The 12,113-nt window shown below is 38.3% G+C and overlaps 1 protein-coding gene across 1 annotated transcript in view; it reads left to right on the top strand.

The window, feature by feature from the left end:
• The window catches only part of ZNF800 (zinc finger protein 800), a 188,533-nt gene extending 179,225 nt beyond the window's left edge, over positions 1-9,308 (top strand). Inside the window, exon 6 of the mRNA XM_079931471.1 lies at positions 8,229-9,308. Within this exon, the coding sequence (XP_079787597.1) occupies positions 8,229-8,415 (187 nt within the window). The 3' untranslated portion in view covers positions 8,416-9,308. The remainder of the gene's footprint in view (positions 1-8,228) is intronic.
• Positions 9,309-12,113: the final 2,805 nt, after the last annotated feature.

Genomic DNA, 12,113 nt, shown 5'->3' with positions numbered 1-12,113 from the left:
AAATACTGGAAGAGGGTTGCCAAGCCTCCTGTATAGGTATGATTTTCTCATACTTCAGAGCCCTGCCCTATTAAAAGTTGTATCTAGATGCATATTAATCTTATATTTGAGCCTGTTCGGTCACTTTTGATATATCTCTATCATGTCATCACTCCTGTATTCTATCAAGAAAACTTGGCAACCCAATATTTGAAAAATAATTTCTGACTTTTTTTTTTTGCCAAGTTACTATTTAAAATCAAACTGTGACTAAAACTAAATTTATCATCCTACTACCAGCACTGATTCCCCTTGCTGACTTTATTTTGTCCATGCTATCATCATTTTGCTTATCACACAGATTTAAAGTGCTGTTTCTTCTATGAATCTATTCTTGGTAGCTCCAACCCATGGTTACCTCTTCCTCTGATGAACTCAGATTTACCAGTTTTTTTCACTTTCATCCTTTTTGTTATTAATGCATTATTATTTAATTACAGTGTCCCCATGATTAGACTGTAAGCCCTCTGAGTCTCAAGACTAACAGTTTTGCTCTACAGCATGTAAGGTCATGAATGAATGGAACATCAGGCCTGTCCCCGTTTCCTGTTCTCCAGATGTCAGTATCCTCTTCATGTCCTGTTTTTACTGGTCTAAACCTTCTGTTGCTCTACCCTTGGCTACCCTGCCTGGTCTGCTAGTATCTTGTGTTTATGAAGATTATGGATGATTTTTAGGAGGTTCTTGGGCTAATTTTAGGGGAATACAGGGGTGATTTTTCAACTTTTTCCTTATCCAGGATCCATTTTTAAACTCTACCACAAGATTCTACCTCTTTATAATTATTTTTAATATTTACTCATGTATCAAAATATGTTTTGAGAGTCTGTATCTTAGAAGCAATAGTTTGTGTGTGTGTGTGTGTGTGTGTGTATAAAGAGGACTAGCCAGATTATTATTTATTTATTTATTTATTAATTGGCTGCGGCTTGTGGGATCTCAGTTCGCCAACCAGGGATTGAACCCAGGCCACAGCAGTGAAAGCCTGGAATCCTAACCAACTAGGCCATCAGGGAACTCCCAGGACTAACCAGATTTTTTACTTTTGATAAAGAATAAAAACAAAGAAGAGAAACATTGTCAAGTTCACAAACATGAATTTTCTTCCCAGATTCTTTTGCTTACTATGCTGCTTTTGTAGCCTGGTGGGAACAGAGCAGGCAGAGTATAAATAATTATAATATCATGTATGTAAGTCACTGCAAAGTCAGGCTTATAGTTATTTTATTTAGCCATCTGGTATATACATTTTGTATATACCTTCTTTTGAGCCAAAATTCTGTTGAATTGTAGATGGGAACTATAGAGATGTAGTATAACCTCATTTTAAAATGGAGAAAATTGAGGTAAGTGATTGCACAAGGTCAGTGAAGAAGTCAGAAATAGAGACCAGCTATCTCTTAAAGATTATTTTAGTAGGTAATAACATGTACATGTTAACAAAATTAAACAGTACAGAGAGATGTACTGTGAAAGGTAAGTTTTCTTCCCACCCCATCTCTTGGTTTACTCATTCTCTTCCCCAGAGTTAAGAAGTTAGTTTCCAGTTTCTTGGGCTTTTGAGATCTGTTTTATGTATATATAATCATATAAATGTATATATTCCCCTTCACGCAAATGGTAGCATACTATACTGTACCTTGTTTTTTTTCACTTTTTAACATTATGTCTGAAAATTGTAGAACACAGATGTTTTTATCCCTTGGTCCATGAACTTTCCATTTTACTTTACTTCCTATCATTTAGACAACCAGTTTTAGTTAATGTGAACAAAGTGTTAAATTATTCTTTGCTTCTAGCATATCGTATTGAGTACCTCATGTGCAACATAATGTGGTATTTCACATTTCTTTCAGAAAGAGAGCATGGTCATGGATTTATTTTATGATAAATGCTAAAGTGAAATGTACATAATAATTATTACTACTAGTTACCCAAAATAGCTGATTGGGATATTTTCTTTAATATATGAAAAAGAAATGGCAGGTGAAATTTTCAGGGAAATCATTTACTTTTAAACTTGTGTAAAAACTTGTATAGTAAGTATGTACAAAGCAGTTTAATATCTTAGTGCCAGTGACAAGCAGTGGTGTTATAAATATTAAAGCACAAATGTTTATTTTCTAATCTCCAAACTCATATGCAAATCAGAAAAAATTTTCATTTGTTTCTCAAAACAGGTTTTAACTATGTGCTTTAATCTTCTTGAGATGACTCATGGTCATCTGTATAAAAATACACCCTTAATTTTGATCATTCAGGGTTTATTTTGGCTAGCTTCTCTGTCAATGCAATTATTGCTTTATTTTTCAGAGATTAATGGGGCCTATTAAAACTGCTTGATTTTACATCTTTTGGACCAGACTGTATTACAAAAGACAAATCCATTAAAAAAAAATGTGAACCATACCAAATGTCCATGTTAAGAGTCATAGAGGCCAAGTACTTATACTTGAATTTTACTTTAGATAATTAGTAATCCTGCATTCTCCCTAAAGATGGCAGTACTTCTCCATGTATCATTTACTGAGTAATTCTGTTTGAAAATAGTATTAATTATAATTCCATTATTGATTGGAAAAAAGTTAATCAGACTAAAAGTATATTTTCATAATATCACAATAGTTAAAATTCAGTAGTAGAACAAATAAAATTGTATCCTTGAGGTTCATAGCATTAGCACAACTTTTATGTGTGTTATCCTTGACCCTGGACACAGGGTCTTAATGGTTCTTACTGCATTCTGACTTTGGAATTCTTGATGTGACATCATGAACTCAAGTCTTGTCAAGAATTGTGATAAGTCATGTTAGGACCTTGCTGTATTTATATAGATCTTGCCTGTAGAGGTATCATCAGAAAACAAAAACTGACAAAAAACCCCAAACAGAAACAAAACCCTTAAGTAACTGCATATTGTGCATATTTTTGGACGTGAGAAATGTTTTAATCTTTATTCTTTGGTAAAAGTTTATATGTCCAAGTTCTACTCGAACTTTTTCTTTTTTGCTTAGGTGACTAATTGTTTTAATAAATGAAATAATTACTTATTGGTGCCATAAACAAACAAACCAAAAAAAAAAAAAACCACACAAATCTTCAGCCTTCTCTGCTGTAGAAACTAAGCTCTAAATTCACAAGGTAGTGCTCTGGAACATGGAGAAACAACTCTGTATCTTGTTCCTCCATTTTCCATTATTCCTGTTTTGAATTAAATGGTTCTTCCTTGCATGCATGTGTTTGAAATCATGTGGCATTGTAGTTTGAAGATGGTGAACAGCAAGACAGAGGGCAGGCTAGCCTCCCTGCTAGGCCTCACAAGTAACTTTCACATGGTCACTACTTTTCTACTTTTCATCTAGGGGCATTACTGGTTCACCTAGCAAGGTGACTAGGTGCTTGAGGACTGTGTCACTCTGACCAGCCTCATAGATACTGGTGTATAAATACAATACTACTTTTTAAATTTGTCATGAGATGTATCAGGGACACTGGCTTCTCATGTTTATGGTTCAGTGTATTTTCTCCCAGTAGGCAGATATACTAAATTATAATGAGAAGGTTTCTTGATGAGCATTGAATCAGCTCTTAGTGACCAGTATCAGCAAGCTCTGGTAGTATGATACATTCATCTTTCCCATAGGAATATACTTGCCACTCAGACCAGATATTCATCAATTTTCAGAGAATCCTTTCTCGTAGACCAGGATGCAGACAGATGGCCGGCTTTTGCTTTCTTGATTTCTTTTCTTACAGATACTATAGATTGTCTCCTTTAGCACATTTTTTTCCCCATTAGAGTTTAATAAAATTGCACCAATGTATGTAAAACACTTAGCCCAGTGCCTGGCATACAGTAAATAAATGATAACTAATATTAATAAATGTAACTGGTATTAAGTTCAGGTTACCTTGGTACTTGTAATGTCAAAGACAGTCTTTTAAAGGGCCATTTCTTTAGATGACTGATCAATCTCATCTTTCACATTTTGAGTTATTTTCATTGTTTAATTCCTGATTCTTTTAACTCAATTGCATTTATCATTCATGTTGAATCCCTTTTGACTCTGCATGATTTTGCTACCATTTTGTTGAGATTTTGATACTTCTAAAGTTTAAGTTTCTTGCTCCAAAATACCCCATTCCCCACAGTTCTTCCGTCTGTAATGTGAATCTGTTGGAAGAGATAATCTTCAAGTTACTGCTCAGCTCTAGGATATAGGTAATTTTATATCTTATTTGAGTGGATGATGTCGATTGTAGGCCTTTCCATCTAATCAGCTTACCTTAACTTCAAATCTGCTTAACTTCTTTCTCATAGAGTGTAAAGTTATTTTGAAAATGGTCTGAATCCTTAGAATAGCAGGTGGCCACGGAACTGGGAGGCAATGATTGAACAATCCAGGGGTAGAGTTATGATGGTGGTAAATTCAGCAGTCAACAATGGCATTACCGATCTGGTGAACACACACTTGACAAATCAGACTTCTTGTGTGAAAATGAGTACAGAAAGGAATAATTGAGATGAGTTGATCTGTCACTCGGGCAACAATAAGCATTGTTGTCAGCCTTCTCCTCTCCATCCATCTGGGGATAAGTTATTTTTTTTAAGAATGGCAAAATAGGTTTAGGAAAACAGTGGAGAAATTGCTACAGCTCTTTCTGGTGTTTGTAAAAATACAGATTATGGTGCATTTTTGAAGCTGGTGGTCTCATAACCACACTTCGAGGACAGTTATAAATAGTAAACATTGTGGGAGTTCATAAAAATGGATAGATCATTTCAGACTGCAGTAATCAGGGAAAGCTAATTAGAATGGCTGAGGGTCTTGAGGGATGGGCAGTGTTTGAATACATGAGAGGAGGGAGAAGACATTTTTTGATGGATGAAATGCCAAGAACAAAAGCATAGAGGTGGGAAATAATAGTATATGTTAGGGGAGTGGAGAGTCAAGTAGTTTGGCGCAAAGTTTCTTAAATATGGCCCATGAAAGAGAATTGAGGCAGTGTTTGTCAAATGGTATCATTCATTCCAGGGTTGGAAAAAAATGGGCGCCATGCCATTTCCGTTCATCATGCAACTGGATAACTGATGCCTCTCAGTGCATCAACCTTCACGTTTTCATGGGCTCTCTGGTGTCATCAACAAAGAATTTCATTTTAGGACTCTTTTTGGAAACTGGAAAGGCTGTCAATATCTTCAAGATAATAGCTCTCCGTCTCTCTCTGATAATTATTCAGATGGCAGGAAAAAAATGATAGCACTCTGAGGTCAGATGTACACTTGTGATGTCAGGCATACATCATGGTTTTCCTGCTTTGATGAGGGATAGCCACATGTCATTGTGCCTCATTACTTTCCATGTCAGCAGCTGTCACCACCTTTCCAAGAGGTATTGCCAAGAAATGGGAACAGAACATGATGTTTTTCTCTACTAGACAGAAAGAAATGTGCTGCCTTTCCAGAGGTCTTAATTGAACTTGAAGGCAGAGGAAATAATGTGACTTGACTTCAACTTGAAAGCCTTAGAGGAATTTAGTGTTCTAGTACACAGGCTACCTTAACCTGACAAAGCATTCTATGAAATTCTGCTTTGGTTCTGTGTACCTTTGTGAGTCAAGGATTTCAACAATTGTTGCCATGGAGAAAAAGTTATAATTGATTATCCAAGATTATGTATGTGTTGCTGTGTCAAAGTCCATATTACAATTTCAACTCAAGCCAAATCTCAGATCTACTACTAAGCAGTTAGAATTTTAAAATTTCTTTCAGGAAGTCACCAGTTTTCTTTCATGAAAAATAACAATGTGAGGGAGGGATTCCTTTCTTTGTAAATATTTGTTTTTGTATATTGCTTATGTTGAAGAAATCAGTTTCTAGTGCAGTGAAATAAAGTATATGGTGTATGCATTTCTGTGCATGCTTCTGGAGGACAAAGTCCATGTCTAAGCAGAATCTCGGACTATTATTTGATTCCCCTAAAAGGTTAAGAACTAATAATTTTGCTAGTGTGGAGACAATGGGATGCTCTGGATGAATTTGAGCAAAGGAATGACAGGAAATTAGAAAGTGCTCATTTGAAGGATATGAGAAGGAAAGCTTTGGCAGGACTGCAGCGTGATTTAGGGATTCAGGTTAGCCTTAGGGTTGGAGTTATCTGAATAATCTGAAGGTAATTTTCTAGATAGAGCTTCTCAAAGGAAGGAATCTCATGTCTTTTTTTTGGTTCTTAGTGTCTGAGCACAGTGCCTGAGACATAATAGGCACTCAAAAATGTTGAATTAAATTGAAATTGCTGTGTGGACATGATACACCAAATGAAAGTTAGATGATAGCGCTCCAAAAATGTTCTTCTGTCTTATGCATTTAATACTGTTATGTTAAATCATTTGGTGTAAAATAAGGGTTTTGGAGAGACACTGCTTTATAAAAACCTCATGCACACTTTCTGTTTGAGCAGTTGGTTAACACAAAGTTTTGACCACTTAGGATTTGTTTTTTTTGTATATTTTATTTCTGATAATTTTTTTTACTACAGGTATGTCTCTAGACATGATCATTTTATCCAGTACCTGCAGAGGGAAGGAAACTTGCAGGATGGTGTGGTTGATTAGGTCATCATCTGTTTAAGCAGCATTCTAATAAACATCTAAGCTTGGATTTACTCATCATTAAGGAAAATCAGTCTGACAACTCTGAGGTCACTTTGGCTTAAAATATCATTGGAACTTATGTATTAAATGGATCTTCTATCAGTTTAATAACAAAGCCCTGGAATCCCATCCCTATGTTACATTAGTATAATTTTATTGTCATCGTACACATTTTTCTGGAACAAGGTTTAGCAAAACAGATTCCCTTGGTATTAATGAGTGCTAAAAATTTAAATTTGTTATGACTGGAAGACCAAGATGTAAAGTTTAGACTCTCGTTTATTGCAGTATTTTAGTTTTGCTCCCACTAAGTTCTTTCAACTTAAAGAGCAAATTATTGAATACATTGTGAAAACATTGGTATTATCTAAAACATTTGTTCCAAAAGTATGGTAATTTTTTTTCGGAAAACTTTGTGTTCCTAAGTCTGTGGAGATTACAAATCAAATTAGGTTCGTTAGCAGCCCAGAAAGCTTTTTTTTTTTTCTTCCTGAAGTAGAAATGCTTAATAGAGTGAAATAAGGTATAACTTCACAGAAGACAGTGGTTTTGATTAACTGCATAACGTTTAAGGCATAAACTGCTCTGAAATACTGTGATTTACTCAGAACTTTTGAGGAAGATAAACTACTTCTGTGGACCATTCATTCATTCTTAAAATCTTTTGATGTCCACCACTTTGCTACACAATATAAAATATAATTTTGAATTGGTAGAAAGTTAGAATGGGCACATAAGAATGAACTAAAATGCCTTTTATTAAGTTACTTGATTTTTTTATTATAAAGATATGCTTATTGTATACAATTTGGGAAATATATAAATAAAGATTACCTGCAGCCTCATCACCTGAAGATAACCACTTAACATTTTGGAGTGTTTCTCTCCATTGTTTTATACATGTGTGGTGTGTTGTGTGTGTATACACATGTACGCACATAAAGTATACACACATCCCACCACTACAAATGGGGAGGAACCTAATTTTTTTCATTCTATTTAGTATGCCTTTCCATATGAATAGTTATATCCCAGCATTGTTTTAATAGCAGGTTAGTATCAACTATAAGAGAAAGACTATAATTGTATTTTGGGATATAGGATATTCCCGGTTTCTCCTTAAATTTTTTTTTTCCATTTTCTTTGCCTGTTGTTTTTTGCTGTTACAGATACTGCACTGAATACCCCATATGAAATTTTTGCATGTGTTCATAATTACTCCTTAAGGGAAAACTCTAAAATTAGAATTTCTGGGTCAAAGAGTATTAAAAAATTTAAGGGTTTTGGTACATTTCCCTAAATTGCTAAAAACGTGTATAATGACACTTCAATCGGATGCTGTTTTCCTCTGATCAACACAGGTTTATCTCCTGTGTTTACGTGACAGACAACCTGTTGGGCGGAAATGGCATCGCGCCGAGTTTGGGTTGGCGGCTCCTTGATTAGCTGGGAGGCGCCGGCGCGTTCGGCCCGTTTCTAACCGGCGTGTCTTTGTCTCTCTCCCTGGGGACCGCTGCCGCCCGTGCGGGCCGAAGCCTCGGGAAGCCGTCGCCCCGCAGTGCCGCCGCCCTGCGCCCGGCCGCCCCGGGGAGCCGCTGCCCTCCCGCGGGCGCCGTCACCACGCGCCAGGCCGCCGCCAGCTGCCGCGCCAAGCTCCGCGGCGGCGCCGCCCGGGAGCGCCAGCACGCCGCCCGCGGCCTGGGGAAGCCCGCGCCCCCGTGAGCGCCGCCGCCCGGCCGCCGGCGGACGCTACCGCGCCCGGCACAGCCCAAGCCTCGCCCGTCGCGCCTCTCCTTCCCGCCGCACCCGCCGGAGCTCTCGAAGTCCACTCGGGCGTCGGCGATCTCCCTGGGGTCCTCAGCCATCGCAGACCTGCCGTCCCCCCGCGCTTTACCGAACTCTGTCCCACGCAGCCCCGCAGGCGGACCGTGTGCCTTAGGGCCGGCGGGTGGGGAGGAAGGCCTCCCTGCTAGTCGCTGCTACTTGCTGAGCAGCACTTCCTCATCCCGTCTGCCACAATCCCGGCTTCTCTGAGAATCTTGCCACTGGACAATACCATCCTCTTTCCCTCCTCCTCGTCATTTGTCAAGTTCCTAGTCAGCTTCTTTCATTATTAGTTCTTAAAAGACTAGCTCCCACATGAGTCTTCATCTCAAATCCCATCATCGGCAAGCTGGTGACCCGCACTGTCTGGAGTCGTGTGACGCATAACTGTGGTTAAACTTGAACTCCAACCTCCAGTCCACTCCTTGTAGCTTCCTCCCCAATGACCATTTCTTCCCTTCGGAATCAGCCCTTGCTCCCACGTTCTAGACTGCCATCCCAGGGCATCCTCAACTGGGTTTGCGCTGAGGCTGGTGCATCTCCTGGGCTACCCTTAGTCCATGACTGAGCACAGTCGGGGTATTAGTGAGACGTCGGGACTCCTCTCACGAGCAGCTTGGGCATGGGGACTCCTCAGCAGCCTGGCTGAAACTTTCTTAGAACCCTGCTGCATGCAGTCTAAGGCTCTTCTTGCCCAATCTCCCTCTCCTTTCCTAGGTGCCAGACTTGAATTATGATATGAAGACCCCGCCCTGATCCTGATTCCTTTCCTTTGTCCTTCACAGATGTTCCCTCAATAAAACTCTTCTAAGTTGAACCCTGCCTTGGTGTCTGCTTCTAGGAGGACCTGAGCTAACACATTATCAGACATTCCACTCTGATTACCATCTTCCTATCCTCCTGGATCCCTTGTTCACTGACAGCTAATTCATTAACCTCATTTTTTCCAGTATTTATCAGCCTATGTTTTGGATTCACTTCCTTTCTTGTCTAGCCTAGATCCCATGATCCATCACTGTTATCATCATCCTTGAAATACAGTGCCCTCGGTAGTCTTGAGCCTCAGTTTCTTCCAGTTTACTTTCCTGGTAAAATCCCCACTCCAGATGAACCTTACCATCTCCTTCCACTGGCCTGACTGGGACAATTGGACATTTTCTTTAAGAAAAATCACCCAACACAGTCAACTAGTTTTACTTTAAATCAATTATCTCAAACCTCAAATTGGTGCTATTGTTCCTACTGTAGTCTTAGTTTCCCACTTCTAAAATGACTGTTTATACCTTTTCAACTCTCCTCAAATTTTCGGATCCCCTCCTCCCTGTTTACTTTAAATTTCCCTTGGAAAATAGAAGATGTTACATACAAACTTCATCTTCCTAGCACAAGACCCCTCCACCCCCAACCCAGCTAGCTTGGCAACCACCAACTTCCTTTTTGTGACTATGGAGGAAGTTGCAAAGTCCAGCCCCTCCTCTTGTGCTCTGGATCCCAACCCTTCCTGCCTTTTCATGGACTTTTCTCCTTAGCTTTTCCCTTTTCTTCTGCATTATTAATCTGTGTCTTGAATGGATCATTCTCATCAGCCTGCAAACATGCTCCAGTGTTCTCCATCTTAACCAAAGCTTCCCTTGTGCACATCTTTCCCATCTATTAGCCATTTCTCAGCTGTCCTTCATAACCAGACTTCTTTATGGAGTTATCCTTATAGACTGTCTTCATTTTCTAATCTTCTATTCACTTTTCAATTCACAATGTGACTTCCCCACGACCACTACTGAAAGTGCCCATTTCAAAGTCACTAGGCACTTCCATATTACCCTGTCCAAAAGGATACTTTCCTGTCCTCATCTTGACCACTTCCTGATTCTTTAAAGATTATCTCTTCATATCCAAGACACTATTCTGTCCAGGTTTTCTTCCTGCTTCACTGTTCACTCCTAATGTTATGCTCTATCTCCCACCTAACTTTGAAAAGTTGAGGTTTTTCACCTCCACTGGGTTCCTCTTTTTTTCTATGTGCTTTCCCAGGAGGATCTTTTCCATTTCCATGGATTTAGATACTGGCTTTATGCTAATGAGTTACAAATTTATGTTTCCCACTTTGACCTTTCCTCTAAGTTTTAGACTCACATATCTGCTTGCTTGGTATCTTCCTTTGAATGACTCAGATCTTTCAAACTTAACATGGCCAAAATCGAATTCCTCATTCTCACCCCAAACCTGTTTACCACATCTTCCCTATTACAGTAAAGAGTACCACCATACAACCAATTGCTCAAGCCAGAAACCTACGCATCATCCTAGATTCTTTTCATCTCTCCCCTACATCAGATAGACTGGCATAATATATCCATTTTGTCCCCCAAATAAATCTTTAATCTGTCTGCTTCTTTCCATCTTCAATGCCAACACTTACTTCTAATCACTATTTTTTCTCACCTGTTTATTATGACAGCCAGCCTACCTGTTTTCTCTGCTTCCACTCTTGACCCATGACCCACTTCAATACATTCTTCATAGAGTTGCAACAGTGACCTTACTCCTAAATTGAATTGAGTAAATTGTAAGATAAAATCTAAACCCTTTACCGTGACTCACAGAGTTCTGCACAATCTGATCCCTACCTATCTCTCCAAACCTATGTTCCTCTCTTTATTGCTCACCATGATGTAGCCACACTGGTTCCTCCAACATGCCAAGATCTTTTCTGCACTTCAGGGGCTTAGTAAATGCTGTTATCTTTGCTCTCCTTGGCTATCCTCTCCCCAACCACAACCCTTTAGATAACTTCTTAAATACAACATCTTAAAAAAGGCCTGCCCAGAGCATTGTTTGCAAATAGTCCTCGCCTCTCTCCTATTTGCTATCTCACTTTTTTGTTTCTTTGAATTCCTTATCTCAATTTGTAACATTATTTATTTGTTTATTTACTTTTTATGTCTGTGTTTCCCATATTGGAAAGAATGAAAGAGACTGTGTCTGGATGTCTAGGTTCTTCTACATTGTATTCCTAGCCCCTGGCACAATACCTAACACATACTAGTTGAACAATAAATATCTGTTAAAGGAATAAATGAACACATTTGCTCATTTTTCTGTTGGGAGTTCACTTTTTATTGATTTGTAAAAACTCTTTATACATTAAAACCACTAACCACTAATAATTTGTTTATTCCATTTGCTGCAGATATTTTGCCCCTTGTCATATATGTGCCAACTTAATTCATGATGTCTTTGATATATAGAAATATTACATTTTTTATTTAGGTGAATCTATCTTTTCTTTCATGATTTCTACTTTTGGTGATATGTTTGAAAAACTCTTCTTCCAGCTCAATGTTATATAAATAGTTGTCTATTTTTTTATTTTAATTTTTTTAGATTTAAATCTTTACTCCAAATGGAATTTATTTTTGATATAGATGTGATTAAGGCTCTAAATATTTATTTAGTTGCTGCATCATCACTTATTGAAAAAGCCCTCTTCCACTGTTTTAAAAATTCCACATTTATCAAAATTAAATTCTTACATGTACTTGGAGTGGTTTCTGGATTTATTAGTTATTTGTTTATTTGTTTTGTTTTGGTATCCT

This window comes from Stenella coeruleoalba (assembly GCF_951394435.1).
Source record: "Stenella coeruleoalba genome assembly, chromosome: 9".
In the NCBI taxonomy this organism is placed as follows: Eukaryota; Metazoa; Chordata; class Mammalia; order Artiodactyla; family Delphinidae; genus Stenella; species Stenella coeruleoalba.
Note: the sequence above shows the minus strand (reverse complement) of the source record. Positions and strands in the feature narration are given on the sequence as shown.